The sequence below is a fragment of the Vidua macroura genome, chromosome Z (assembly GCF_024509145.1).
Source record: "Vidua macroura isolate BioBank_ID:100142 chromosome Z, ASM2450914v1, whole genome shotgun sequence".
Classification (NCBI taxonomy): Eukaryota; Metazoa; Chordata; class Aves; order Passeriformes; family Viduidae; genus Vidua; species Vidua macroura.
In genome coordinates this window covers 2,300,610-2,324,615 of record NC_071611.1, presented here as the reverse complement: position 1 = coordinate 2,324,615, position 24,006 = coordinate 2,300,610, and the positions used below count along the sequence as shown (strand labels likewise).

Genomic DNA, 24,006 nt, shown 5'->3' with positions numbered 1-24,006 from the left:
TATTGCATCTGATACTCTCTCAGATGAAGCTTCACTGAATGAAGAAAAGGATGTTTGGATGTTTTATGCTGCCTTGTTTTTATTGTTCTCCAGTCTGTGCCAAGGCATCCATGGGACTGACTCCATGTTGAATTTCTTTATGTTGCATCCTGATTTTAGTCAGTCCTATGTGAAAATCGTGCAAGTTTTATGTTACCCCAATCCACTAATTCTTCCAGTGTCTGTGTTTCATTTGTTGTGTTTAAACATCGAGGCCTATGAAATGGGAGGTGTCAGCAGGTGTTACAGCTGGTCTTTGTAGCAGAGTCATGCAGATCCCAGACCTGCTCACCAGCCCCCCTTCTCCAGGCACTCAGAGAACAGGTTTCTGGTTGCAAGGGAAGGACACAGCGAGGATGGAGCACAAGGTTTCCTTGCACAGTCCCTGAAGCATTGAGGTCTGCAAGAGTCCTGCCCTGAAATTCACAGCAGTCTGGTCATGTTGGGAGCCATAACCATAGTAAGGGAAGTAAGTTATTTGTCCAACCCTAAAGTAATTTTCTCTTCTCTAGGAAAACGTTTCTACCCATCCACTAGCCCTGATAATGTGTAAGAAAAATTAGATTGAAAACCACTTTCCTTGTGTTTATTAACAGTGAGTTGTTTTACAGTTCTTACATGCTGTTGTGTTAATTTGTTTGTTTCCAGAGGCTACATTTAGATGTTGTTAACAGCAATAAAGAGAATATTACATTTGATCTAGAGTTCTGTCTTAATTCACAGGAGGAGATGCGAACAGAAGCTCGTCGGAAAAATCTCCTCATTCTAATTTTGCATTATTTAATGGAGGAAGGGTATGTTTTTTAAATAATAGTGCTCTACCCTTGTGGGATTGTGTGTATCTGACCTGCTGTACTGCATCTTTCTGTCCCTCTGTTGGCTGAGTGGACAGTGTGGGCCTTTGGGTTGATGTGGGGAAGTGGTAAACTACCATGAGGTATCCTCGCAGTTTGCTTTGCTAAATTGTTTCAGTTTCTGAAACAAAAATTCCCTATATAATTTAAAAATACTTTAGATCAACTAACAAAGCTTATTAAAGTAGATTTTATACTTCTATAAAAATAGGACTTTGGACAGATTAACGATACTATATGCTTACTAGTGCCATTGTTTGCTCCTTCTGTCGGAAATCAGAGTAAGATAATGACTGTCAGTTTTTTGATCTTTGTTTGTTTTGTTTTTAAATTGCCAGATATGTTGATGCTGCAAATGCTTTGGAACAAGAGACAAAATTAGGTTTACGTGGCTTTGAAGTTTGTGACAACATTGATCTTGAGACAATTTTGATGGAATATGAAAGCTACTATTTTGTAAAATTTCAAAAATATCCTAAAATTACCAAAAAAGTCCTGGACATTGGTATGTGGCTCTGTTCCAAAAAGAAAGCTTTTGTTTCCAAAGTCTAAAATGTGTATTTCCTTGTTATGCTCACAGTCTTTGTCATGTATGTCAGCATTTAATGTACCAACCCTTACAGTTACAGATCTGAAGTTCTAGCACACAAGGCACCAGAATTGAACCCTTCTGTTTTTCTTTCTTTCTTTCCTTATATAAAGGAACTAGAAGGTGGCATTTTTCTGTCTTTTGAAATCTGCTTTGTTATTGGAAGATGTCAGCTAAGCACAAAGCATTATGGCAAAGATATATTTATCCATTTTCTTCACAAAATGTAACTTGGAGAAGCCATAAGAAAAGCTGTGTGAGCATAAGAGATGAAGAGCTTGAAGGATCTAGGTTTGGATTACACATTAGGAAAAATTTCTTTGTGGGGAGGGTTGTCAAACCCTGGCACAGGCTGCTCAAGGAAGTGGTGGAGCAATATCCCTGGAAGGGTTCAAAACACATGTGGATGTGGCACTCAGGGATGTGGATCAGTGTTGGCCTCTGCAGGGGTGGGGGAGTGATTGGACAGGATGGTCTTAGAGGTGTTTTCCAGCTTAAAGAGTTCAGTAATTATTTGCTTGAAAAAGGCATGTACATCTAATACCTATGGATTGGTGGTGTTACAAAGAAGAAGAAAAGCCCTGCAGGGCAAAACAAAAAAGATTTGTTATGAGGCAAGAGTGATAATATATTATAAAGCATTTTTTCACATCGTAGTCAAACAGAGCAGTAGGCAAGACTAAGTAAAAAAGAATTCCCAAAAAGCCACTCTTGGACACTTAAAAGCTCTCATTATGCATTTTTTGGTCAGTAAAGCTTCTTGGGCATGGAGCAGACTGCTATTACCTAAGACCAGATTTGTGACCATGCTGGCAGGGAGGCATCATCCTTTTTCCCTAAAGCATAAGCAGCCTCTTCTCCTGCACTGCACATAGTTTTCACCATGCCCTAAATTGTGCCTGTTGCCAGACCTGGAGATCTAAATAAAATCCTTGGTGTGGTGCTCCTTCCTACTGAATTCTTTGCAGCACTCTTGGCAAGTCCTACAGTAAAGGGTTGGTCACTTCCATGCTGAATTCCAGTTGGAGGTGTTGTAGATATACCCACAAGATTACAGGTTGCTCCATGGGCTCTGCTGCCCTTAAACACACCATGTTGCCAAGCTCCTTCAGGGAAAGAGCTGTTTGGGAAGGATTATTTTATGCAAGTGTGTGAGAATCATGAGGGGAAGAGCATTGTAAAGAGAACACTGAAAGGAGAGGTGTTTTGGAGCAGCCAGGGGCATGCTGGTAGCAATACAAACTCTTTGTATGAGTGCACATCTGGGCTTTGTGAGTTTGACATTTTGTGGGGGAAAAAAAAAAAAAAGCTCTCATTTGACAGAAATTGTTTAAAATTATATAAATGCAAAAGATAATATAGTTTGATAACCACTATTGCAATGTGACATTTATTCTGTCTTGTTATGTTGAACTTGATTCCTCTTCAGAGGAGTAAGGCAAATTCATATTTCCCAATTCAGCAATGAAAAAATTATTAGCATTAAATAAGCATTCTGTGTGATATATTAAATTATTGCACTTAATCTAATTTCTGGTGGTGTCCGTTTTACTGTGAACATGATACTGGTTTTAAAATGTAACCAAAGACTGAATGAGCTAAAATGTAAAAAGCTTGAAGGAAAAGCACTCTAACCGACACCAGTTTGTTTTCCGTAAGTTTTTGCAAGCTTGCAGTGCTTATACTCATGCTGTTCCTGTTTATGCATTATTATTATTTCCAAGGTCATTATTGTGTGTTTAAAAATATTTTTAAAGGGAAAAAAAAAAAGGTTTAAATTGCCCTCTTTTATATCCTTAATTATTTTCCATTTTAATGTTAATTTTGCCTCAGCAGAAAATAAACAACAGCTGAGAAGTGGAGGAAGAGCAAGAAGGTGAGATATATGTGTGGGATGTTTTTCTGGGCAGAAAAATTTTCCTAGTAAAAGCAAATATGCACAGAGGTTAAGATAATGCTGTGATACCAGAGGAGTACCAAAGCCTAGAGTCATGCTCCTGACTGTGTGGTGCCGTTTTTCTGTATGTGCTAGAGGAAACTAGAGACTTATTTCCCAAATGGAGAGGCAGACAATTTAGAGAGCTTCTGCAGTGTGGGTAAAGTGGGGTGGGTGGGGTGTTTGAAAAAAGTAAGCATTGAATTCTGCTGTGATTGAAATTAACGCCATAACTTCAGTGGAAGCAAAGTTAGCCTAAACTTTTATTTCAAAGCTTTGGGTTTTAGTCTTTTGGTACTTTGAAGAAAAAAATTCATTGACGTTTTGCATTTTTTTTTTCTTTATTCTAGGACAGCAGCTTCTACTCAGAATGTAGCAAGGGTCAAACAACGATCAGTATCAAATACTTCACCTGGGAGTACGGCAGAACCTAAATCCTCCACCAAGGAGAGCCCCAGACAGGTTTAAATGTTTTGTCTTGGCAGCAGTGCAGTTGAGATTAATGGGATTTTGTTTGGGAAGTCTGTAGGCAGCAAGAGGATGGGACTTACACAATTAATAATTGTGCAACTAATGGGTTTTACTGATTTTGTCACTGAAGGATTATAGGTGCAAGACTTTGAGAGATTTTCTTGCCATGAGTTTGGGGGCAGTCACAGATAAAAATTAGAGGAAAAGGAGGCATATAATCCAACCTATACTCTGAGTGAAACTGTGATTGAAAGTAATCAGAGGGGTTTTTTTTCCATGAATACCAATATATTCATCCTTTAGTGCCAGAAAACAAAACAAACAAATAAAGAATGAAGAGGTGTCAGCTGTAAGCATCTTCACAGTGCATAAGTTGTTTGAGATTGAGGGAGTAATTTGGGTCTGTAATGTTTAGGTTTGAGAGTCTCATTTTGGTGAGATTGCTGTGAAATCTACATTACTATCATCCCTTTACAGAGGGTGGACAGGAACAGGAAGTTGGTGGACAAGAACTGTGTCAACTGCAGCCTTTTTTTTAAGGGCCTGGCTATATTTCTGCATCAAGAGGAACTCTTCTCTGACCTATTCCTACCCCTAAAAATACCCCAAAACTTTGCCTTTTGGATTTTACAGCAGTAACTGCTGTGAAGTTGCTAAAACAGCTCCTAAAATAGCTCCTCATTTCTGAGTTGACATGCTGTGCCTTTTACTTGGCCTGTCATTTCCACTCTTCATAAGAGTTGCTTCTTATGTAAAATGCAGTTTTCTGCTCAGTACAGGGAATAACTTCACTGCTGAGCTCCAGAGCCTTGGCTTTCACTGCTGTCACCAGTCAGGTGAAGTACAATTAAATCTATAGGGGTGTTTAAATGATCAATATTTCTCTTGGAACTTCATCTGGACCTGTGTGAAGAGAGGGAATGATACCTATCGTGTAATACCTTCAATTGATTTACTTGGCAACACGTCTGTTTTAAAAGGCATTTTTCTTTAGGATAGTGATGGTGCAGATTCTCTGGATCAATCTGATTTTGGCTTAAGCATCTCAGGAATCAGCAAAACTGGAGCAGACAGCTCTCACCCAAGAAAGGTTGGTGGAAACCTGGTATGTGGTTTCTCAGAGAAATATCTATGTGGGGAAGAAAAATCACAGAGGTTTTCAAAAATATCAAATGGTAGGGTTTTTTGTCTATTTTTATATAAAAATGTTTCTGTATAGTCAGCTGAAGAGTCAGTTTTATAATTTTGTATAAAAAGTTTTATACTTCCTTGCATAGGAGGCACTTTTTGCATTAAATACTATTTCAAACATACTCAGAGAGGAATATTTCTTTTTTTTAAACCCTGGTGATAAATAACTATGATTGAAGGTAAATTTTGAATTCCTGAATAAGGTAATGAAAGGCTCTGCAGTTAAATTATTGAATTGACTGAGTTGTGTGTTCTATCCCTATTGCTACCACAGTTTTTGGGGTCAATTTTTGCCATAATTAGGACTGTATATGCAGTAAGGAAACACACTGTTGTAATTGCAAGCAAAATTTGGTCCAGTGTATTTTTAAGAGTAGTGCTACTACTCTTGTGGCAATGCCTACAGCAACATTTTTTTTCTCCTTTAGGGCCAAATAATTGACTTCCGCAGGATGATTCAGGATGCTGTCAGAGTGTCACCAGATGGAATTCCCTTGAACAGCCTTAATTGTGATCCAGATCCATCAGTAAGTGTTTCTGTTCATATTTCCATCCAACCAATATGAAATTGAGTTTTGCCCTACCAGGAACAAAACAAAATACTGCAACAACGTTGTTTTTGTTCCAAAGTGCTAAAAAAGGCCTTGGATTTATCAGAGGTGTATTTCCTCCTTGAAGGGACAGCCATACTTGATAGTGGTCTAATTTAATGACAGTTGTTTTTTCCAAACATGAAAGCAGGCAACAAATAAAAATGAGGCCTTAAGATAAAAAAAAAAATAAATTTGCAGACACCTGCAGAAGTTCTTGGGCTGAAATCCTGGTTCCTTTCAGCTCAGTAAGTCTCTAGCATTTGCCTCAACAACAGAATTTTGATGGTTGAGATAAGTTTTCTGTAAACACTGCAGACACAAGCCAGAACTTACATAGTGCATCCAGCTTTCATGGTGCTTGTCTGCCTGGCAACTTGCTACACTGGAAGAAACTATCCAAAAAGAAAATGTTACAAAACAGTGACCTACGGTTACATTTTTCACTCCTCTTAATCTATGTAGGGCATATTTAGGACTATAAATGCAATAAGAAAGTTGCTTATTTTAATGTTGATTAAGGTTAGATTCTGTCAGAGGAAAATATGACACTGCAAATATGGTTTACTTTAAAATTTGTATTATTACACATATTTCTACAACTTTTAAAGTTGATATTACTATGATGTATCAGTTTTTAAAAAAATACATAATAGTTTGCCTAAAAATACTTGCAGTCTGACAAGAACTTGTTTTTCTCTTTTAGGAACGATTATTGAAACCTCTTAGTGCTTTTACTGGCATGACTGGTGAGATGAGAGAACTTGCAGTGGTTGTAAGCAAAGTAAGAGCAGATCTCCATGTCAGTTGTAGAGAGATTTTAGTTATCTTTGTCATCTGGGAATGCTGTTTGTGTCTTCTTACTGTCATTGATAGTGCTCATTCTTGAATGTGCAAATTATTTTTCCCTCCACATAGCTCCCCAACAATTCATTTCTTTACAGGTAATGATATTTCTTTCTGATGCACAGTGGGAGGAAATAATTAAGTCCATTCCTTTCTAATGGGGAACAGGTAATTTCATCATGTTGTGCAGACTGTCATGGCTTTCCTCTTTGCTACAAAAGAAAGTGCAATACTTAACTGGAGAGATTTAAATATATTAGCTAAAACCAACTATTATCTAGTGTTTTATCTAGCTGTGATCAGGTAGTGGGAAAAAAACTTGATTCCACCCCTCAGGTGAAGTTTCCATTCCAGGCATAGGGCTGTAGTCATTCTGTGATACTGGTGTGCCAGTATCACAGCAATATCTGAATTCTGAATGTATCTACTAAATAGCATCTACCAAAACTACTATTAAACCCTGGTATTCCTGCATGGTTTAGCAGCAGAGAATCATTTAGGTTGGAAAAGCCATCTCAAGTCATCAGGTCAGCACTGCCAAGCACTGCCAAGGCCACCACTAACCCATGTCCCCATATGCCATATCAACATGTCTTTTAAACTCCAGGGATGAGGACTCCACCACTGCCCCAGGCAGCCTGTGCCAAGGCTTGATAAACCTTTCCATGAAAGAATTGCTCCCAACACAGACCCTGAGCCTCCCCTGGCCCAGCCTGAGGCCGTTCCCTCTCCTCCTGTCCCTGTTCCCTGGGAGCAGAGCCCGACCCCCCCGGCTGTCCCCTCCTGTCAGGAGATGTGCAGAGCCACAAGGTCCCCCCTGAGCCTCCTTTTCTCCAGGCTGAGCCCCTTCCCAGCTCCCTCAGCCTCTCCTGGGGCTCCAGCCCCTTCCCAGCTCCGTTCCCTGCCCTGGACACGCTCCAGCCCCTCAGTGTCTCTCTTGTCCTGAGGGCCCAGAGCTGTCCCCAGCACTGGAGGTGCCTCAGCAGTGCCAGCACAGGGACTGGGGCTGTGTCACAGCCTGGCTGAGACAGCCCAGGGGCCACTGGCCTAGTACTTGCCCTGTGCCTTGCTTTTTACAGCCTGCGTGATCTGCACTCCCTGTGCATTCTCACGTGGTGCAGTGGAGAGATGCTGTAACTGTGGGCTCTGCAAGCAGTGCCCTCATCCCAGCGCTGCCAGAGCAGCATCAATAATACACCATATCCCAGGGCAGACTTGGGGATTCTTCCAGAATGGGCAGCTTGACCTCTGGTGGGAAGCACAGCATTGTCAGCAGCATTTTATTTAATTCCTGGGTTGAAGTATAGCCCAACAAACCGGCCCTGGTCTGCTGGGGATCCGTGGCTACAGCACACACAAGTGCTTAGCATCCACCACCTTTGGGTGAGTCATTCATCCAAAAGAATTCATAACACCACAGTGTTTGGTAGTATTGTGACTTTCTGGATATAAATATCATGAGTGGTATCAGCTTGAGTAAACCGGCTTATAATCGTCTTTCTAAAAAGGCTGGAAGACTTTTGCACAGATTTTTATATCTGTGTATGGCCGAAATTCTTGGTCTGCAAGTTTTGTATTTGATGTTTAGTAGAACTTAAGAAATGTCTTAGGAAATGTCTTTCCAACCTTAAAGTAAGAAAATTCTCATTTGTTTCAATTCCTGTCTGGTCTTTTATTTATGGTAGACCTTTAAAATAATGTTGTTTTTGCTGCTGCATTAACAAAAAAAAAAAAAGCAATAAAAGATAGCTTTCAATTTGTTATTGTGTGTTTTTTGAATTGTGCTCCAATATGGTTATGTTCCTAGTTGCTATGGTAATCAACACTGTATAAATCAATACAAATAAATAGCATGTTATATCTATTTCATAACACAATCTAATTTAATTTGGAAACAGTTATGTAAGTCTCTATTTAATAGCAGAAATCTGATTCATCTTAATTCACTGTTAATAGACAGGGAAAGTGTAATCTACTCTATATAAATAATTTTTTTCTAATTGAATTAACTTTTCCCCTTGGATACAACCACATAATTTTTCTTCAGTCTGTGTGGAGTATTTTTGTTGGAGAGCAGAATTTATCCTGAGTATTTGTACTGAGGATGCGATGTTTTTTGCAGAACAATTAGCCCCTGGAACACAAAGCTACAAAATATTATGAAGGCAAATGGAAAGATTCATAGAAGATTTGGAAAGTTTGATAAATTAAATTGAATGAAATTCATTTAATGAGTGTTTCAGGGCATAGACTAATTACCATATATCTTTTGATAGACTCTTAGGGGAAAAATTTCTTCCTGTTGCAGAGTTTCTCACAGCTTTTCTTGCAGCATATAAAATCTTGGATAGAGTGGAGTAAATAGAATTTTTTCACTGTTACTTGCAACACAAGAAATAACATAAGTTATAGGGATTGACATTATAATGGATAATAATGTAAGTAATAGGTGCAACCATAAAGTTACTGAGCATCAAGTTTTAAAAAAAACCAAAATATTTTTACATTGCACATGAGTGAGCTGTGGAAATTGTGACTATAAAATAAGCATGTTTAAAAGAGGGAAGAAAAATTCAGTGAAGAATGAGTGTCAAAAGGTGTTACAGCTGAAAGAGTCAGATGTAATTTGAATTACTGAAGTCCATTGATGGGTGTAAACTTGAACCAATGTGCCACTATGATTACTTGTACTTCTTTTTTTAAACATCCAATACTTGTAGCAGTAGAGACAAAATATTAGGGTTGGTAAACCTTCATATTACAATTGCTCTTGATATGTTGGTTGGTTCGTAAACCAAACTAACAGAGAACAGATCTGAAGAAGATGTGCTCAGCATCTACATTTGCTAGGATTACATTAGGGAAACAGGGGCCTTGAGGGGAAGTGATTGCTGTGTGTGCTTCCCTCCTGGGAGGTCCCTGGTACCTGGGGTTAAACAATACAGCCTGTATCACTTAACAGCACCGCTATTTTATCCCTGAGTCGATCCTTGTACTTTGCCAGAGTCATTACCCGACTGCAGAAGGAGTTTTGCTAACAAGATGTGATGTGTGTTGCAGGACATTTATCTCCATAAGCCGAATGTGAAGTGGGATGATATTATAGGACTGGATGCAGCTAAAAGGCTGGTCAAGGAAGCAGTTGTTTACCCCATAAAGGTAAGGTGCTAAATAGGTTTGGCAAAACCAGTGTTGGGCTCGTTAGCTTGTTTCCTTGCAATTACAGTGGTGTTTTAGGGTTCTCAGCAGCCCATTCGTGCTAGAGCTGTTGGTGTTCCCGTTTCATGCCAGAACTATTCCTGTTCCATCTGAAATGGCACCTGCATTCTTCTACAGGAAAATTACCTTTCAATATTAATATTGTAAGGGTTAGGTCCGATTCTTTGGCAGAAGAATCCAGAAGTGCTGGATTTAGTGTATATTAATTCCATGAAAAATTACTTACAGAAGAGAATGTCACTTGAAAAAAAAAAAAACAAACACTGGAATCAGATTTCAAATAATAAATACAGCATTTTTCTCAGTACTCAGATCATACACGTCACATTGTTTTGGTGTGGTTTTATGCCTCTCTTCAAATTTCTTATGTTTCTTGAATGTGCTAGGAGCAGTGAACGTGAGGACTACAATCCCTTGGAGTTTGTTTTAGATTATATATTTTAAATATCTAAATTACTTTCCTACAGTATCCAGAACTGTTTACTGGCATTCTGTCCCCTTGGAAAGGATTATTGCTGTATGGACCGCCAGGTATGGAGATCTTTTCACCACATCTTTGTGTTTGTCACTGCTTCTTGTTTTATCCTGTGGATAAATCATCAATGTTAATTAGATCAGTTTGTTAAAAAAGAACACGTTCTGTACATAAATTAAAAGAAGAGAATGTTGGATGGTTATGTTAATCTCTGACACTCAAACCTGGCCTTTCTTGTGAGCCTTGGCTATTTTTATACCTGAATCTTCCAGAGACAGTACTTACACTAGCAATTCAGGGGAATGAAGACTCGGATCTCTGTTTTTACTCAGCTTGGACCATTTTAATCAAGTTTGGCATGATCCTATGATATGTCAATAAATCTGCCATGGACTTAGCTCTGTACTGAAAAATGTCCTTCCTTTCTTCTGCTTTTAGGGGTTGTTTTGGGAATGGGGTGGAAGCTTTGCCTTCTTCTAGCTATGCGTTTTCCTTGTTAGTGCAGCTTCCCTGCTCCCATTGCCCCACTTTGACACCAGGATGTGGCTGGAAGGGGGCAGAGGGCACAAGAACCACCTGAGTCAGGTTGCAGAGCATCTCTCTGCAATGAAATCCATTTGTTCCTGTGAATGTTTAGGTGTTCCTGCCACAGAAGACATCTGACCATTTCAGCATGCCCTACTTCAGGATTTGGAGAATCTGCATTTGCAGTTGTGTATTACCTGACTTTCTCCAACAATCCTGAAAGGGCCACAAAATATTATGAGGGCTGGAGCCCCTCTGCTCTGGAGCCAGCCTGGCAGAGCTGGGGCTGTTCAGCTGCACAAGAGAAGGCTCCAGGGAGAGCTCAGAGCCCCTGCCAGGGCCTCAAGGGGCTCCAGGAGAGCTGCACAGGGACTGGGGACAAGGCATGCAGGGACAGCACACAGGCAATGGCTTCCAGTGCCAGAGGGCAGGGACAGGTGGGATATTGGGAACTGGGAATTGCTGGCTGGGAGGGTGGGCAGGCCCTGGCCCAGGGTGCCCAGAGAAGCTGTGGCTGCCCCTGGATCCCTGGCAGTGTCCCAGGCTTGGACAGAGCTTGGAGCACCCTGGGATACTGGGAGATGTGTCTGGTCATTGCAGTGTGTGGGACTCAATGGCATTTAAAGGTCCCTTTCAACCCAAACCATTCTGTGAGTTTTTACTGGTTTTACCTGACTGGCAGTAGGATGAGGGGAATTTATTAAAAAATTCACATTTTATTCCTTTGGAGAGTGAATTTCTCAAACACTTGTTGTTTGTAGGTACTGGAAAAACTTTGCTTGCTAAGGCTGTTGCCACAGAATGCAATACAACCTTTTTCAACATATCAGCATCCACCATTGTCAGCAAATGGAGAGGTGATTCAGAAAAACTTGTCCGGGTAAGAATTCCTCTCTCGTTCATTATACTTTAACAAACATCACGTTCCCCCTTGAAGAACCTGGGTTCAACACAGAACTGGAAACAAGTGTTCCTCTGATACTCATAATCTTTCCTGATTTAGACAAAACATGACTTTGATTATACTTAGTTCTGAAAGCAGGAATAACATCACTTCTGCAGAAATCTCGTAATGGATTCTTGCTGTGCAACTTCAGTTCTGTAATGTAAGATGGAGTAGATGTTCTGAAGGCAGCAAAGATCATTGACTTCCTGATCAGGAGTCAGACAATCAGAGTTCCAAACTAGTGTGTGCTTAGTGCTCTTCAGAGCACTGCACATCCATTTTGCAGGGGTTGGTTCCTAGGCACCCTGAAAAATGTAGTTTAGATTCCCAAAATCCTAATTGCTCTTCTTGGCACGAAATGGGCAAAGAACTCCCTTGTCACAAAGATCTTCCAGTCAAATGCAGATGTGATGTTGTTTCAAGGAAGGTAGTTTGCTGGCCAATGGGTAAATGCATTTTTGTGTATAAACTAGCAAGGAGTCTGCATGGCTCAGCTGTGGTACAAAAAAATTCAGGGGTTCAGGTGTAGAATCTTTGTCCATCTGAATCTCTCCATAACATCCACCAGCTCACTGGAAATCCACAAGCCCTTAACCTGCCTTACCCTCATCTCTTGGGCTGCACTTCAGGTAAATGCAGAGCTCTTGGAAACAAATAACCATAACAATCTGTTCTTTGCAAATGGCATTGTTTGTCTCTCTTGAAATGTAGGCAATGGCTGCAGCACACTTACTCATCCTGCCTCCTTTGTCCTTTAAAATTGCATTTTTTTCTTCTGACATTCCTTTTCTCTCTTACTGATTCTCTTGACATCTGTCTCAGTAGATTCCCGGAATTTTCTTTTCTGGCAGGAGTATGTGGGGACAATCTGGTTTCTGCCACCATGATAGAGAAGGCTTTTGTGAACATGCTGCAGCACATGCATTTATATTGAATTTGTGGCATTTTACCCTTAATTAAACTTATGGCAGAATCAAAAAATGAAGTAAGAATGTGGATCAGGAGAGCTCTAAGAAAAGTATTGTGTGAATTTTTATCCAAAAAAAATGTGGCTGGTGAAGGGGAAGTATATATGGGGTTTGTGGTTATTTGGAGGCATATCCTCTCATCCTGTTTTGCTCAGTTCTACACTGTATTTCTGTGATTTTATGTTTATATATTGTATTTCTAATAAAATTGTATACTGGTCATGGCTTACTTGTTACTCTGGGCAAATGACTTAAACCCTGTGTTTCATGCTCGAAGTGATGAAAATAATACGTATCTTTTAAAGTATTATTTTTTCAAGTGTTCAGATTTAAAAGTGCTGGACTAATATTGATAGTGATATTTATCTAAAAACTCAAAAACCACTTTATTTAAGAAAAACTGACAGTGTTTTCTTACTCTTAACACAGACCTCTCCATGTTTACGGAAAATTAGATGAAACTTTGTTCTCCAAAGAGCAGATCCACATTTTTTGTTTCAGCTTTCAGTCCATTTTTTAAATTGTGATTGTTCAAGCAATTTATGTTTGTTTTGATCAGGAAAAAAAATGAGTGCTTGATTCTTATCAAAAGAATCAGTGCATTTTCTTTCATTATGCTTCAGCTGACCTGCATTTTTTTTTCCTCAAATCCTTATTTAAAAAAAAAAAAAAAAGTACAAATGGAACAACAACAAAAGGCACATGTTTAATCTCAGTAACAATTTAGGAGTTCCCAGAATCCTCTGATGGATCATTTTCTTCTATCCCATTATTCTCAGGGTACTCTGATAGGATTTAGACAGAAAGATTTACACATAAAGACAGGATTACAAGGCTATGTTCTTTATATCTCCTTTACAAACCTCTCAGATTTTGAGAGGATTCAGGGACCCTTAGCCTACCCAGAGCTTTTTTCCAGCAGAAATCCCTTGGGATGTGGGTGCTGTTAATTTAACTTCCTTGCCAGTTCACTTCAGTGCCTTCTTGTGTTAGCTTCTCCTTCATATTTACTCTTCTCTCTGACAGGTGTTGTTTGAGCTCGCCCGGTACCACGCTCCTTCCACAATTTTCCTGGATGAGCTGGAGTCAGTTATGAGTCAAAGAGGCACTGCTCCTGGGTAACTGGTGGGACCACTCTGGGATTAAAAGAGAGAGGTTCCGTGGTTGTGTCAGTCACAGCTGACAGCTTCTGTGAGAATTAGCAAGGGGCTACAGGGACAGCAAGAGGGAAGGAGGTGCAGGGCTTTATAACCAGTTGCGCTGTATTTTAAAGGGATTTGAAATAGAAATAAAGGGCAATGGTGAGGGAAACAGCAGGTGAATTGCTAGTGGTAAGTAAGAAGCATTATTTTGCGACACTTTGAACATAGTCAGAGCAGAGTAATAGGGAGTGTACACAGTGGAATGGCGTTTTCATTAGTGACAGATTTTGGTGGCATTCTCAGGACTTCCCATTGCAGGACTGGGAGTGTGTTGTTACTTGAATCCAAGATTCAAGACAGTTTATACTTAAAAAACACATTTAAAAAGGTTAGGGATGGGAAAGAAGCCAGAGAAATATAAAAATACTGTTACAACCATTACATCCCCCATTACAGGGGATTTTATGTACAGTGAATTACATGATCACTTTACATGTATTATATTGTATATCTATATTGTTTGCTTACTATTTGTAAATAGAGTATGCCCTACTGTAAAGATGCTACTCGTAGTCCTTCTCACTTAATAGATGCAAATTATGAGCCAAATTTGTCCTTCATATGTACATTTAAAAGCTCTCATTAACATCACTGGGTTATATATTCTAATAAGGACTTTTATCCTAGATGCTGTACTTATTTTTACATGTACTTATTAAATACTGACTTGGCATTGATGTTTGAATGCTTTTCAGAAATAAGTCATTAAACCTGAACTGCAGCCCTTACCATCTAAGGTCCTGATGTTTTCCCTGGGCTTGATCCAGGAGTTTCCAAGAGCTTCACATCTGGAACCAAGAGTTCCAGCTGGTTTTCTGCAAAATAGATTACCTGTATTGAGGCCAGAGTTCCTGTATTGTGGCCAGAGTTCTTAGTACTTTGCTTAAGTTCTCCTTTTTTGAAGAAGGATCCTTTCTGTGTGGTCTCTGCCCCTTTCTAAAATCGTATCAGTATGGTGTACTTTTCTGTTTTCTTTTGATAGAACATCTTGCAAAATTTTGAATTCAGTAGTAGTTTTATTTTCTTGTGGCCACTTCACATTCACTCACAGAAAAATGCTACCCTGAAGAGGTAGGTGTACCAGTTGTTTAATGGCAACTATCACATTATAAGAATTCCTTGCTATAGATCAATCAATCAGTCAATCAATCAATCAGTTGGAGCCCTAGCTATTTTGCAGTAAATGTTGGTCTTGCGTGGAGATTAACATGAAGAAAAAAACAAATAGATATTTTCTTTGGATTCAGTAATAGTGAATTCTCCTCACTTTAATGCACTGAAAAGAGTCCATTTAAGTAATCATTAGAAAGCTTGATTTTAATGCTTAGATGTTAGCTAATGGAGCTTAATCATGCTTTGAACTGGGGCAAAACTGTGACAAGGGCTCAGTTGCTGTGAATGACACTGTATAAATAAAGATGATTAATGCACTGAGCAAATAATATTTCTCTGAATCTTGGTAGAGGTGAACATGAAGGAAGTCGGCGGATGAAAACGGAATTACTGGTGCAGATGGATGGCTTGGCCCGATCTGATGATCTTGTATTTGTTTTAGCAGCTTCCAATCTGCCATGGTAAGAGATCCAGAGAGTACATTTTTGAATACATTTTCATGAGCTTCTAAGCACAGATAAAGATTTTATTTAGACTTCTGCAGAAAAAGCCTTGATATTTGGTTAAAGCATTTAAAGATTAATTTGGAGCTTTTACTTTTAAACTCTTCAATTCTTGCTATTTGTGTCACATGAGAATAATCCATAATGAAGTCAACATATGCTGGTCGTACCAGCTGCTAATATTTAAAATGGACTATTTGACTTTATAGGCAAGTTATTTACCATGTTTAAGCTAAGAAGGGTTTTCAGCCTGGAGCTGTAAGGTGCTTAAAACATCTGGCACTTAGAAGGATACTCCATAAATAGGAATGTTGGATTTTATTAGTATCAAATGTGACTTTGAAAAGTTGAGGGACAAAATTCTCTAGTTTCTTCAACACCATTTAGTATAGAAGAAAAAACAGTTTAAGATTGGAACTGTGGAATTTCATCAAGTAGGGCAGGATGTGTATTGGGAACAAGACAAGTTGGAGAGGATAAGGAAGGGAGGTAACATTTGTAGTGTAACAACTGCGGGTGCTCAGGAGAGGAGCTGCTGATCCTCACAGCACTGAGATCTTTCTGGATACCCTTGTTCCAAAAGGCACATGGACCTAAGTGGGTCTATTCCCCTCTCACATGGAGAAGAGCACAGGCTTGGGTCAGAACATGAGAAGACAGCAGTCCTGTGTCCAGGGAGCTTCAAGCCATGCTCTGGGAGTCATTTGTTGGAGCCCAATGGGAGGTGTTCCTGGAATGATCTTGTGTGAGTGGCAGTTCAGCAGCATTTCAAGTGGCAAAACTTGAAATTTGACTTAAAGGTGCTTTGTTTAGTGAGATGACACTTGCTCAGCTCTGCAGTGTGACAGACACAGAGCAGGGCACCTAAAACCAAAACCAGCCTCTCTGGGAGCCAGAGAGGGCTCTGCACCCACAAAGCCACAGGCTTCATTTATGGACTGTTTTTCAAGATGAGTGTTTTTTGGCTGACTCTTACAAAGTTGCCATGAGGACAAATGTTGGAAAAGCCTCTCTTTGTGACTGGAGAGCTCTGGGTTGTGATCAGCAGACTGTTGGGAGTGTCTTGAGTCTGAATGTCACTGGCTGTGTAACCACAGCTGCTTCCTTTTAAGTACCTATAATAAGTCTAAAGTCCTAGAGCATATATTATTTTGTACATACAACTGCACATTTTGGTTGTGCATATCACCAAATGTTCTCTCACAAAGTAATATTTATTCCTCTTATCAGCTGATACTTTATTTGACAAGAGGAATATTTTATTCCTCTTGTCAGCTGATCCCCTTTTTGTCAAGCCTGGCTGAAAAGGTCCAGGGAACAGGCAGATAGAATTAAACAACAGAAGAGGAGTTTTTGCCTGAGAATTGAGGCTTAAAGGTAATATTTTCAATCAGTCCCATATGGCAGGTAAGCCTAGCTTGTCTTGTCCAGGATTTCCAGGCTCATTAAATGAAAGAATGGCTGTGTGAACACCTAAATAGAAGTTGCATAGAAGTTAGGTGTACTAAGTTAAGCTGGTCCTACCCTGACCCAGAAGTGTGAGTACAGAGCCACAATGGGCTTTTTTTTTATAGTCATAACAGCAAAGTCTGTGTGTTAGTTTCAGGGATTTATGTCTTGGACAAACTCATGAATCTAAATCAGTGCAAATCCGCCCCATTTTGTTACAGTATCTATATAAAAGGAACTGAGCTGAATTTGATTTGTGTTCCAGTTGTGTAAGAAAATGCTGAAAAAAATAACTGCTCTCTGTGTGAACAGTTAAGTTTGAAAGAGAATTAATACAGTATTAATACTTTTGTCTCTTTGTTAATAATACACTGTAAATGTTTACATTATTGCAGCATTGTTGCCCTTTCAGAAGAAGCCCTGAGCAGTGCATTGCACCTGTGGTCTCTTAAATTATCCTGTGAGATAATTTTCCATGCAGAGAGATTTTTGTTTTGTTACCCTGTATTACACAATCAATAAGCTTTCTGGGAAGTTGCGTAAAAGACACAGAATTCAGTTTTAAGTATTTTGCATATTTGATTTTTGATCATTTTATAATACTGAAGTTCTAATTTCTACAAAATTGCTTCCTTGAAACATCCAAAATGACAGCCTTTTCTTAAGGCTGAGACAAAATGACCAGGTTTCTGTTTTGAGGGACCTGCCCTGGAAGAAGGCAGTCAGTGTGTTGGAACAAGAGTGTCAGCTGGGGCGTTCAGTTTTGAAAATTTTATACCTGAGACTGTAGAACTTCCTTTTGGACTTTCTCTCTTGTCTGGTGGAAATGTGCCTACCACACAGAAAATGCTTTAAGAAGGGGCTGGGCAAATGCTTAGAAAGATGTTTGAGGGGGATGGAAAGCCTGATGAAAGCCTCGAGGAATTTTGGATTATCTGCCTCCAGAGAGGTCATGAGGTTTTAAACCTCTTTTAGAATCCCAACTATATATTTACAGATTATTTTTATGAGTATTAGGTGACATTTAGCCCTACTGTCAGACCTAGACTTCATCTCCACAGGAATATTTCATAACAAAATTTCAAAATACCTACTGCTACCTAGGTTGTGGCTTCACAGCACCGCCCTGTGCTCTTGCAAACATTTGTTGTTAAGCTGGATTTCAAGAGATTTGTTTAACATGGATATTTATTGATCAGGGAAAAAAAAGTCATACCAAGCTGCTTTTAGAAGAATGAAAAGAAGCCTAAATAAAGCTCTTTACACTGTCCTAAGCTGCACTGCAGCTATTGATCTTCCTCTTCAGCCTGTGCTTGCTGCCCAGCTCTGCTTTCTGCTGCTCATCTGCAAGGTGTTTCTATTAACAAATTACTTGTTGAAATGATTGAATGTAATTAAATAAAAGCCTTGTTAGTGAAGGAGTAAAGAGATCCTTAATCATGTAGTGAATGTTTCCTAATGTATCAGCACATTTAATTCATTTTTAATTGCGGTGCTATTTTTTCTCACCCTCACCCTCAGGATGGGTGAAGTTGTGGTGCACTCTGATAGATTCTTACCTTCCAACCCAATCCATTTTGTGAATCTGTGATGCCTCCTAATGTTAATTGCAAAAAGCCATCCATCTTATGGATCTGTAGAGCTTTGTTTATCTTTTAGTGAGCATCTCTCAGTACTTCCATTGGCTGTTGTTTCAGAGAATATTTTGGTTGGCTCAGTGCTTTGCATTCTGCTCTGGTTAATGTCACTTAACCTTGCATTTGATCACTGACAAAACAATTCAGCAACAATCTAAACACTCGAGATAACAGAAACATTGTTTCTTTATTTCCCTCTTCAGCCAACAGGTCAGCATAACCTTCTGGATAAACAGAATGAAAGAATCACAGAATCACAGAGTGGTTTGGGTTGGCAGGCACTTTAGAGCATATCTAGTTCCACTCTCCTGCCACGGGCAGGGACACCTTCCATTGGACCAGGTTGTTCAAGCACCCTGGTTTTGAACACTTTGGAGATGGGACAGCCACAGAGCAGCTGTGGCAGAGCTCCTCTGGGCAGAGCAGAGAGACTTCTGTTGGAGACTTATTTACAGAACATGGCTAAGGGTGCTCATGAAACGGTGTTCTTGGGAGGCCTGAAATAGAAGGGGTGGTGGAAAATGTAATTTGGAGGATTTGCAGGCTATTTGCAGAGGCTGGCTGTGATTGTCCTTGACCTGCAAAGGCTTTTTAGAGTACCTGTCTGGGCACCTCTAAAACTCTGAGAACTTTTGCCCTCTTTTACACAGATGATGTTAATGTGGGTATTAATATGTGTAAATAACAGCAAATGGTTATCAGCCAGAGTAATTATTTCCAGTCAAGTAAGGCAATTTTAAGAAGTTGAGCTGAAAAATACATTTGGAAGATGAAAGGAGACTAGCATGGTTCTTTGTCTGTGCTGGGTGGGACCCTCTGTGAGAGGCATTGCACTGAATATTGGACAGCACCTGAAGCAGTCAAAAAATAATAATATCAATATAGCAATAACAATAATATCAATGTAGCAACAGCTGTTGATTAACAATTTCTGGTATTTACTTCTGAGGCCTTGATTACAAACACAGGGGTGGATCTGAGTGAATTCCTGTTGTCCTTTGGGCTCCTGGTTTTCTGATTTTTGTGTTCATTGTTTGGATCAGCGCATGTGGAACAAGGTCTGGCAGTCATCTCTGTGGGGATTTGGGAGTCCATGTTTGGGGTTTTTTTTCTCATGTGCTATGCCATAGAAACATTTGGCATTAAAAAAAACAAGTACAAGTCACCAAAGGTGACAGAAATCAGCTCTGGTGTTGGGCTACAAATCCATCTTGAGCTGGCTTTGAGCTCCCTCTGAACTAAAAGGGAGTTTCCTTTTAGAAAGAAACTCCATTTGTTGCTGTAATATTGACTTTGCTGGGAAAAATATTTCACCAAGGGAATTGGAGATAGGTGCAGGTTTATTGAAGTGTATCTGCAGTCCCAGGTTGCAGGTACAACCCTCCAGCAGCTGGTTCCTCGTGCTCAGCCAGCACATGTGGAAATGATGCTTAGGGCTTCTGTTCTTCTGCCTGCGCAAGAAACTTTGAAATGAGTTTCCTGTGGACGAGATTTTCTTGACAGGTATGAGGACTAAATAATATTTTAAACTGAAATAAGGAGTCTGTGACTGAATGGGGCTAGTAGAGAAAGATTGGTACAGGACCTTCTTCTTACCTTTTTTTAGCCAAAAGATCAGAACCAGTGTTGACGTTGACAGAATCAGAGGTTTTGGCTCACTGACACATTTATCCAGCATGTGCATCCTGCACATGATATTTTTCATAAGGATAATGTTTTATGTGGATTTTTTAATAATAAAAATATAAATTAAAAAACACAAACAATAGAAATAATATAAACAATTATTTATAATTTGTATTGCAGGAGGAGTCTCAGTTTGGTGTCCTGTTCTGCCATAATACACGGCCTCACATCCAAGACCTTCAGTCTGGATTTAATACCTACTGAGCATCCCTTACTAACTAGCAATTAATTAGTCCTGAGAGTGCCCCAGACAGGCAATTTGTAGTGACTCCTTAATAGCAGAGGGGGAAAGGGAGAGGTTGTTGCTGATGAGACATTGCTGCAGATGAGTACCACGGCGAAGGATGGAAACTGCAACTTCTGATTGTTATTGTTAGCATATCACAAGTAGCATATCACTGAGGAGGAATACACTGGGTAATTCACCTCTATTTTTATTTTTTTTTTTGTGGGCACAGCTACAGGCAGGGGTCTTGCTGTCAAAGCCACGTCTCCACTTGGAGACGCGCTGAGACGCTCCCTGTCCTCCTGTGCTTGCAGGGAGCTGGACTCTGCCATGCTGCGGCGGCTGGAGAAGAGGATCCTGGTGGACCTGCCGAGTGAGGAGGCACGGCGGGTGATGATCCAGCACTGGCTGCCCCCTCTGAGCGGCAGCGGCGGCGTGAAGCTGAGGACGGATCTGGATTACAACCTGCTGAGCCAGGTGGGCAGGGCTGCAGCTGCTCCTGGGCCACGGCACCTGGGCGTGCAGGCACTGCCACGCGCAGAGCTGGGCACCACCGCAGCTCACCTGAGGCTCCAGCCAGGGGGGGACGCTGCTGGGACGTGGGGCTGAGCACGGCGCGCACGCACGTGGGAATCGCCGGCTTCGCGCAGCTCTGCCTGCAAAATGGCGTGTGCTGGTCCTCTCTGCTGGGCCAGGTTTTCAGCCTTAAATACAGGGAGACATCCAGCAACAGCAGATTTTATCACTGCTCTCGCCAAGCTGGGAGCGCTTCCAATTCATCAGGGTAATGAACAGTTAATTGTGTAGGGAGGGTTTGTCACAGCTCCACTGCTGCGGCAGAAAAAAGAGCATTTGGCAGTGAAGATACCCAGATTCCTTAATGTAGCCCTTTGTCACATCCTGGATTCTTTGGAAACAGAATCCTAGAATGCTTTGGGTTGCAAGGGACGTCAAAGATAATCTTGTTCCAACTTCCATCTGTAAGCAGGAGCACCTTCCATTAGCCCAGGTTGCTCGAGGTCCCAGCCCTTAAATATTTTACTTTACCCAGCTGAGATTCCTACATCTGTTTGCAGAGACAATACTGTTCAGTTCTGGGTTCGTAAGGAAATACATTTATTTTATTAACTGGAAAGCTGAGGATGGACTCAGAAAGGTGGGTTTTATTTCACCTACAGAAAATTAGCATTTAGTAAGAAAATGCCCAGTATTTTCCTTGGTCTTATGAGGTATTGTAGTCATTCAGAGAATAACAAGCATAATTTTGAGGGGACAGTACAAAAAAAAAAAAAAAATTAGATTTGTGTGTGTTTCTGTGTGTATATAAATGTGTATTTCAGACAGCAATCGACTTCACGAATATTTATATAAATACATACAGAATATATATGCCTGCAAATTCCATTTATGTCTGATTTATCAACTGTAATGTATCATTCTGATCTCCTTACAGGAAACAAATGGATATTCTGGCTCAGACATAAAACTCGTGTGCAAGGAGGCAGCCATGAGACCAGTGAGGAAAATTTTCGATGCTCTTGAAAATCATCAGCCAGGTACCTCAGCTCTGAGGAGAGAATCTGGCCTGGGAAATGCTGATTTCCTGCTGTAACTCTTGGAATGAACATTCTAACTCCAGCAGGTGGAGCTCTGATAATCTGCCTGGGAAAGTTTTAAAATCGACAGTTCCAAACCCTGTTAAATTTCTAAAAATCAGGGCTTCTTTTAAAGCTGTCATTATTTGTGTTTTCAGCATAAATGCAATTTTAAATTTATCTCATTATATTTATTCTGTTGTTTTCCTACATTAAGTGTTGGACTAGGAATGGACATAAAATAATGTCTTTTGGTAATAGTAACAGGGTTTATTCAATTCTGTTGTCTTTAGGTAACAGTAACTTGCCCATGATCCAACTGGACACAATCACAACAGCCGATTTCCTGGATGTGATCACCCACACCAAGCCATCAGCAAAGAATCTAAGCCAGAAGTACACGGCTTGGCAGAGGGAATTTGAGTCAGTCTGACAGGAAAAAAAAAAAAAAAAAAGAAAGAAAAACCCCAAAATCAAAAACCTCCAAGCCATTTGCCATCCAGAGCGGCCTCCAAAGGATCAAATGGTGATGGGGAAGGAAGTGCTGTGACAAAATGCAGTGACAAGTGTCAGAGGGAAATCTTTACTTTCAAAATGCAGGGGTGGGTGAAGGGGTGATGGTTATTCTTTATTCAAAAAAAGTTCTTACTGGAATTAATGTGATGGCACAATCCTATGCAACAAAGCCTCCAGCCTTAATTTTATGTATAAAGACTTAAAAGATTGATTGGTTCTCAGTCTTTATTCATGACAGATTTTGGGTAGAACTGGAGCAACGTTTAAAAGCAGATAGGCAATTAGTGTAACTCTCCATTTCTGACACTCTGTAGAGCATCCCAGTCAGTGTCGCTTTCCCAGCAGAGACCTGCACCCTTCTTAATGAAATACAAAATAGGAGTTTTCAGTGAAATTCAGGACCTTAGCAGGGCTGGTAAATTTGGCTGGTTTGTCACTATTTTCAGCTGAGTTCAAAGCCCTGAAGCGTGTTATTGTACTGTTGGGTTATTGCCAAGGTGAAAAAGGCAAGAAATTAAAGAAAAACTGCAGAAAATCAGCACATTTAGGATAATTAACTAGAAACTGTATTGGTTACCCAATGCTGGTTACCCTGTATTGGCTACCCAATGCTGGCTTGCAGCCAGCCATAAAGCAGAATTGCAGAACCCCGGGATGGGTCAAGTTGGAAGGGACCAGAGGGGGTCACATCTGACCCCACCTCCCTGCTCCAGCAGGGCCATCCCAGAGCACAGGGCACAGCACTGTGTCCAGAGGGCTCTGGAATATCCCTGGTGAGGGAGACTCCACCCCTCTCTGGTCTCTGCCCAGGGCAGAAGCTGTGTCTCCTGTGCCGGGGAACTGCTGGGCTCAGTCCCTGCCCGTGGCTCTGGTGCCATTGCTGGGCCTGGAGCAGAGCCTGGCTCCTGCTCTGCCCCTTCCTGCACACAGGGACACGCAGGGACAGCCAGGGCTGAGGGCCCTCTCACAACCTGAACAGCCCCAGCTCCCTCAGCCTGTCCTCCTTAGATGCTCCAGGCCCGTCCCCAGGTGTGCCAGCCTCCCCTGCCCGTTTGTGCTGCAGGGAGCTGTGCAGGGCCCTGCCGAACGTCCCCATGCTGGACTGTCCTGCTCACACATGTGGCCAGGTGAGCAGTCAATACTGCCACTTGTCCTGCAGGCTTGTAATCAGAAATTCCAATGTTTTTTCATTTTTTGTCATTTTTTTTCAGGCTCCAGGTGCTATCACTGCCCTCTCTCACCTTCCTTCTTGCTCAGCAAGACACTTCCCCTCCATGCAGTTCTCAGTTTTCCTTGGGCTGGTGTGTGTCTGCATTCCAAGCACCAGGCACCAGGCTTGTGCATGCTTTCCAGCACATTCCAGGACCTCTGAGGCACTGACAGTCCCTTTTAATTCCTGCATCAGTCACACACTGGGAGTCTCCAAGGGA

The 24,006-nt window shown here is 40.7% G+C and overlaps 1 protein-coding gene across 4 annotated transcripts in view; it reads left to right on the top strand.

Moving 5' to 3' along the window:
* The window catches only part of KATNAL2 (katanin catalytic subunit A1 like 2), a 28,505-nt gene extending 5,718 nt beyond the window's left edge, over window positions 1-22,787 (top strand). Inside the window, exons 1-16 of one of the 4 annotated variants that reach the window (XM_054003459.1) lie at window positions 552-634; window positions 763-833; window positions 1,232-1,398; window positions 3,316-3,358; window positions 3,769-3,880; window positions 4,884-4,979; window positions 5,509-5,607; window positions 6,377-6,454; window positions 9,577-9,675; window positions 10,203-10,266; window positions 11,497-11,615; window positions 13,676-13,767; window positions 15,315-15,425; window positions 20,780-20,942; window positions 21,919-22,021; window positions 22,354-22,787. In XM_054003459.1, coding sequence (XP_053859434.1) covers window positions 769-833; window positions 1,232-1,398; window positions 3,316-3,358; window positions 3,769-3,880; window positions 4,884-4,979; window positions 5,509-5,607; window positions 6,377-6,454; window positions 9,577-9,675; window positions 10,203-10,266; window positions 11,497-11,615; window positions 13,676-13,767; window positions 15,315-15,425; window positions 20,780-20,942; window positions 21,919-22,021; window positions 22,354-22,493 — 1,551 coding nt within the window. In that variant the 5' untranslated portion in view covers window positions 552-634; window positions 763-768 and the 3' untranslated portion in view covers window positions 22,494-22,787. Of the gene's footprint in view, window positions 1-551; window positions 635-762; window positions 834-1,231; window positions 1,399-3,315; window positions 3,359-3,768; window positions 3,881-4,883; window positions 4,980-5,508; window positions 5,608-6,376; window positions 6,455-9,576; window positions 9,676-10,202; window positions 10,267-11,496; window positions 11,616-13,675; window positions 13,768-15,314; window positions 15,426-20,779; window positions 20,943-21,918; window positions 22,022-22,353 lie in introns of those variants that run through there. The other 3 variants (XM_054003458.1, XM_054003457.1, XM_054003460.1) reach the window with 3 other exon arrangements.
* The last annotated feature ends 1,219 nt before the right edge of the window (window positions 22,788-24,006 follow it).